Here is a 7,347-nt window from a genome sequence, read left to right as displayed (position 1 = left end):
ATTTTTCTCAAATCTGCAATTTATACATTAGTTAGCTCATAATCTCCTTTTTCGATTCCAATAATAATAATAATAATTATTATTATTATAATTACTATATTCCTATCAATCACACATTAAATATGCCATTAGTATCAATAATCATCTTCCTCAAATTTATCATAATAAATTAAATGCATAAGTAATGCAATTAAGGTTGGAGCAAAAAATTAGGCATCATGTTACAAATCTCTCTTCAATTTCAATTAATGAAATTCTTTAATTCATCAAACTAGTAGGATATTTCAAATTCTGAGCAGATATAAATTGTTATTTTGGCCAATTGTTTTGACATCTTTCAAGTGCTCAAGAATTAAAATGTTGTTAATTCTCTCCATCTTAATATTATGATGGTGTAAGTAAGCTTCAACCACTTTTTGCTCTTAAGAGTCCCATGCTGGAGAAAATACCAAAACTGTAAAAATCAAATGCATTTTTCTGTTCAAAGTTATGCATTTTGTGTGAAAACTTTATGCATCTTCGTGGGAAACTATATGCATCTAAAATATATCTATTTTGAGAAAATCTAAAAAAAATATATATTTTTTTAATTATTAAATCAGAAAATTACATTCCAATTTTACCCCTCTCCATATTTTGCCTTGAAATGCTTGGAAACTCCTTGCCACGTGTCACCATCTTGATGCGCCACATGTCATAAATGTGTGGTCTAGATTTGGATCTACGGATCTATTATAAGCATAGGGATCTACATGATCCCATTCCTATATATATATATATATAGGGGAGGGTTATAATAAAAACACTTTTAAGTGTATAAAATATAAATAAATCTTGTCCATTAAATATTGTTTGATCTAATGGCTTAAGATTTGCCTAATCTAATCCATACATATTCACGCCTAATTCATAAAAGGATAAACATGTAATTGCTTAATTTAATACATCTTCACGCCTAATCCATACAAATCTTTATAATATACTCATTGTATTTTTGGTGAATGAATAATTGCCATAAGTTCTCACAATTAACAACTATAATTTTAATTCTTAAAATTTATCATACCAAATCTCACTAATAAAATTTCAAATTCGTAACAGTGACTTTATTATGTAGTAAACCACAAAAAAAATTAATTCTTAAATTTAATAAAATTTCATATTCGTAACAACTATATTTTCAATTCTAAAAATTTATCTGACCAATTCTCACTAAAATTTTTTTGTTTCGTAACAGCAAGATTATTATGTAGTAAACCACAAAAACCGTAGAATAACATATCATTTTATTTCAAATAAAACTTGATTTCAATTATTAACACCAAAAAAGTATAATTCGTACTACTCTTAAAATAGATCATACAAATTCTCACAATCAAAAAATTAGATTCGTATTAATGACTTTACGATGTAGTAAACCACTAAAAACGTTGAATAACAAATGATTTAATTATAGAGCAAACTTGCTAATAATTCGTAATACCAAAAAAGATAATTCGTAATACCAAAAATATGATTTTAATTCTTACCCCACTAAAATATACTCCCTCCGTCCCAATATTGTTGGCTACATTTCCTTTTTAGTTTGTCCCACTATTGTTGGCCACTTTCCTAAAATGGAAATATTTATCACATTCAATCTCTTACTTTATCACATTATCTCTTATACTTTATCACTTTATTACATTCTCTCTCCTACTTTATCACATTCTCTCTCCTACTTTATCATTTTATTACCTTCTCTCTCATACTTTATCACCTTCTCTCTCCTACTTTATTACTTTTATACTATATTACCCACACACTTAAAATACTAATCTACAACTCCTTAATTCCCGTGCCGAAACCAAATGTGGCCAACAATATTGGGACGGAGGGAGTAATTCGTAACGAAGTACAATACCTCATTAAAATAACCCCCAGTATATATTATCCAACATGAATACCTGATTGGTGCTTTTTTTTTTGGCATTCAATTCATATCAAACATTCGAAAATCTAAACCATTATCATTAGGTTATGGAAAAGAAAATCTCTCCATATCCCACCGCATAATTATCGGAACAGACGGAGAGATATGAAAAGTCAAACTCAATTTTAATGGCAATTTTGCCCTTCATCCAATATTTGTTACGAATCAGTACATATAACTATAAACCATAAAAATGATTAATTTTTAATCTGGACTATATATATATATATATATATATATATATATATATATATATAGGGGGCGGTTATTCAATAAACTACCCTTATTTTAAGAATTACGAACCAGCAAAAATGCATGAATTTTATGTATAACACGCATGAATAAACTGTATAAAGGCATGAATTGCAAAAAATAAATTTTTGCTACCTTTGGGATTCGAACTCAGGACCATGAATTTATCCAACTAGGTGATGAATCAACCGTAGATCTTGATGATCTAAGGGCTGAAAATGGTTCATAATTTATATTTTAAGAAGCGTTCTTATTTTAGCCTTCCCATATATATATATATATATATATATAGGGAGAGGTTCAAATAAGAACCACTAAATAAAATTAGAACGGAGAACCATTTTAAGCCATTCGATCATCAAGATCTACGGTGGATGCATCATTTTGGTGGATGAATGCAGATCCTGGGTTCGAATCCTGAAGGGAGCAAAATTTTTATTATTTTCGGATGCATTAAATTTAATAGCGAATGCATTAATTTATATAGCAGATGCATTGATTTTAATGGTTCTTATGTTCTCACGATAAGTGTGGTTCTCATTATAATCACACCCTATATATATATATATATATATATAGGGGGAGGCTAAAATAAAAACACATCTTAGGCTATAAAATAGGAACAACTATGGGCCCTTGGATTTAAAATATCACACGGCCAGAATTAATCTTATTTTTAAGATCTGAAATTCACGCCATTATAGTGTAGGATAGGATGGTAATTTTATTCTTTAATATTTCGTTAATCCGTAAATTTGGGGATTACATAATTTACTTTTATATTATTTTCCATATCTACACAAATTTATGAAATTTGAGATTAAACTTAAACATTAAAAAATAAAAACATTACTACATTCACAACTTTTCACACGCTGCATCATACAGAAAAATATGTTTATTCATACAGAAATATAAACTGATTCATACACGAACATCAATATATGCATTTATAAATGTCCATTGAATCATACACATGCTGATTCATATAAGGTTAGAAAAATCATTAAACATAAAACTAAATACTCAAACCAAGAAACATATTTATTCATACAAAAACGAAATTGGATCGTACACACGTTGATTCATACAGCACCATCATCAGGTTCATTTTAATTGAATAATACACATGTTGATTCATACAGAACCATCAATAGGTTCATACACAAATTAAACATTCTTCCATTTATATAGAAATATTTAAGGGTTCAAATAAAAGTGAATCAAATTTATTATTTAAAATTATGGGTGCAAAAATTAAGAATATATTTATATGGGTTTAATTTGGCAGAAAGAAAAAAATAAATGAAATTGGATATCGTTCATTGAATTATCACGATTTCGATACATATTAAATTATGACAAATCTGTACAGATTCAGAAAACATTAAAGCAAAATTTAAATTTCCTAATTAGTGAGTGTGAATCTCGAAAATTAAGGGGTTGCTAATGGAAAGTCAAATTTGTGTAATATCAATTATGTCCTTCTATTATATAATCGGATGAATTCTACCAGGAACTGTTATGAATTGGGACGAATCAACAAAATTAAATCCAGGTCGTTGATAGAGCCTAAATCTATGGTTCAAAATCATTCTTATTTTATAGTCTAAAGACTGTTTTCATCCTAGGCCTCCCCTATATATATATATATATATATATATATATATATATATATATATAATTGAGAATGGCATATGTATTTAGAATTGAGAATGAATTACAACCATCCGATTTTATTGATCCAATGGTGATGACTTATTGCATGAACTCACTATCAAATATTATGGAGAGGGTTGTTTTGTCTTTCAACATTTCCATAAATATGGCAGTTACACTAATCATGCGTTGAATTTTATATGTTTTACTTTGTGAAAATGGTTGTATACGTTATTTTTCATTTGCTTTGATATCTTGTTCTATTTGTGCGAATCGACGAGATTTTATATTCCACCAAGTCATTGAATCTGTCAATTTTATATTCCACCCAAAACTACAAAACTAAGAAAATGCGATCACTCATAAACTAGCAAAGGAAAAATCAAACACAATAGTTTAATTGGAAATCGTTGCTAGAATCGATGTTTGAGAAGTTCGACCAAATCTTTCAACATTTCCATAAATATGGCATTTACACTAATCATGCGTTTTTTAGTGTATATTGTTTTGGAAAGATTTGGTTGAATATTTTTTTTATTATACTCTATGCAACAAACGTTAATTAGGGGGTAATTATATAAACATTTTTTAGCATCATTTGCAAAACCTAATTTTTGTCAAATTTCTAGCATATACGTGAGCCGGCGTTCATACATTCTTCTTAAGCGTAGAATCAGAGTTCAATGGAATTATCAGGTTAGTTGTTTGGGATTGAAATATCAAAAATAAAAAACTCATATATTCGTTGCTTTATCCAAGATTATGACCATTTGTTTTCTTGAACAGTATGGATTTTATTTTGATGAACAGTACAATTTTGGCTAATGAACTAAAAGAAACACTATTTGGCTATAAAGAGGATATCGACAAGCAACTACATGTAGACACATAACTGAAAGAAGTCAGAATTTGTTCCATTTTCAGCTAACTTATACATATGTTCATAAGAATGTTCTTTTCTGTCTTATTTAAAAAGTGAGTTGAGTTTTCACGCGTTCAGTGATTCTCATAATCAAATAGATATTTTCTGTGAACTATTAGTGTATATGTGAAATAGATTTAACTTTGTTGGAATAAACGTGAGCATATTCTCGCCTAATTACTTGTGTGTAGAATTTTGATATAACATGTTGTAGAAGCCTTCGATTAATTTCTGTAGAATTCGATGATGTTGAATTTTTTTAATTGTTCCATATACCAGGCTATTAAGTTTTAAATTTACATCCTTATAATTTTCATATAGATGGACGTATACTTCACTAAATTGAGAATTGTATATTATTTTCAGATAATTTCAATCCAAGTATTCCAGATCGTCAAATATGCTTCCCTACTTCTGCCAATACATTAAAACCATATGTTGGACAGCTGCATAATACACTCGATGAAGGTGTTAAGTTTTATAAAGCATATGCTGCCGCATGTGGTTTCCAGTGTCGGATGAGTACTATTATATATGCTGCAGATGGCACTATTCGACTCAGATATGTTTTATGCAATAGAGAAGGAGTGTGGGACAAGGTCGATGGGACACTAAATGAACATGGGAATCCTTTGAAAAAGAAACGGAAGACAACATCTTCCCGGTGCGATTGTATGGCTAGAGCCATCTTTGAAGTTGTGGATGGTGGTCGCTACAAGATTCGTAGGTTCAATGAAGGGCACACGCATTCAATGGTGCCCGCCCATACTCGTCATCTGATGACCGGCAACAGGAAAGTTGGAGAACTGGAGCAACTATTCATAATTTCGGGCGTCAAGGCAAACATTGGGGCTATGCGTACTTTTCGTTTGTATAGGGAACTCATAGGCAGTTACGAAGCAGTGGGGTGCACCAGTGATGACTTCAAGAATTATGTCAGGGATCTCAAAGGTCATTCATTAGATTCGGATGCCAAAATGTTGTTGGATGCACTTACAAATAAACAGGAATTGGGAGATGGGTTCAAATTCATTTGCGACGTAGACGAAGAAAAAAAAATGCGTCGATTGATATGGACTGACGAAACTGCCGTGAAGAACTACAAAATTTATGGAGAGGCGGTATCATTCGACGCCACATATCACACAAACAAGTAAGTAATCACTATAACGTTTTTTTATGTTTGCCGAATACACTTTCAATTATTCTGTAATTCCATGTTCATTTTAAAAACTTGATAAAGTTCATACTTATGTTGGTTGTTTGTTGCTCAAGTAACTGTCTCATAATCAATATCGTTCCCAGTATATTACCTGATCTGCCATTTTGCATTTCCTAATAGGTACCAAATGATTTTCACTCCTTTTACTGGGAGAGACAATCACGGAAAATGTATTTCGTTTGGTGCAGCCCTTATATCTCGCGAAGACACGGAATCCTATTCTTGGGTGCTTGATAAATTTTATGAGATTATGGGCTGTGCACCCCGTGTACTGATAACAGATCAAGACCCAGCTCTAAGAAAGGCCGTGGCATCTACATGGAAAGAGACGCGACATAGGTTTTGCATGTGGCACATAACTATTAAGGTTGCGGAGAAATTGCCATCAAGGCTGGCAAAGGACCCTGATTTCAAGGCAAATTTTGGCAGAATTGTGTGGGCCGAAGACAAAGATCCTGAAGTGTTCGAGGAAGATTGGAACAATATGATCGATGAATACGACCTTGGTGGAAACAAGTGGTTTTCGGACATGTATGAAGACAGAGCTTTCTGGATACCTGCATATTTCAAAGACATTCCCATGAGCGGTCTATTCCGAACCACTTCATTTTCAGAGAGTGAGAACAGTTTTTTCAAGCGCTTTCTCAACAAGAATGCTGATCTCGTATTACTTTATACGAATTATTGCATGGCTCTTGATTCTCAGCGCAATAACTTCAAGAAGATAACTTATGCAGATAAGACTCGTTCCCCTAGTATGCTGTATGCGCTCCCCATTGAGAAACATGCATCTCAGGTATACACGAACTCTATTTTTAAGTGTGTTCAGGATGAGATAGGTTTCTCGATCCGTGGGTGTAGCATTCGCAAGATGTATTCAGAAGATGATGACAACGTGTTTGTCATTGAGGATAACCTAGATGGTGTTTTTACAGTTCGTCATGTGACCGAGCACGACGACGTGTCGTGTAGCTGCAACATGTTTATCAGAAAAGGTTTGGTGTGCAAACATATGTTCCACGTGTTCACAAATATGAGGATTCACAAAATCCCTGAAAAATACATTGTTAGACGTTGGTGCAAGTTTAGCATAATATTCCCAGAAGAAGCACAAAGTGAACAGTCTAAAGATTATGTTCAACCTTCAGCTAAAGGAGACTTTCGTTTCTTCAAGGTCGTTGCGGATAGCCTTGGGTATGTGAGATGCAACAATGAGCTAAGTGAGTAGTTGTTCTCTGCACTCACTGAAGTTAAAGACAAGTTCTGCAAGCTTGGATCGCTGGAGCATCCATCGGCATCCAAAAAAAGGATGTTCTTGGA

General features: G+C 32.1%; 1 protein-coding gene across 1 annotated transcript; it reads left to right on the top strand.

The window, feature by feature from the left end:
• The first annotated feature begins 4,566 nt into the window (after nt 1-4,566).
• Nucleotides 4,567-7,255, top strand: LOC131025980 (protein FAR1-RELATED SEQUENCE 5-like). The gene is made up of 3 exons (XM_057955761.1): nt 4,567-4,579; nt 5,172-5,958; nt 6,148-7,255. Exons 1-3 carry the CDS (start codon nt 4,567-4,569, stop codon nt 7,253-7,255), a joined length of 1,908 nt encoding a protein of 635 aa, XP_057811744.1.
• The last annotated feature ends 92 nt before the right edge of the window (nt 7,256-7,347 follow it).

This window comes from Salvia miltiorrhiza, chromosome 5 (assembly GCF_028751815.1).
Source record: "Salvia miltiorrhiza cultivar Shanhuang (shh) chromosome 5, IMPLAD_Smil_shh, whole genome shotgun sequence".
Taxonomy (NCBI): Eukaryota; Viridiplantae; Streptophyta; class Magnoliopsida; order Lamiales; family Lamiaceae; genus Salvia; species Salvia miltiorrhiza.
The sequence above is the reverse complement of the archived record's forward strand: the minus strand, read 5'-3'. Positions and strand labels throughout refer to the sequence as shown.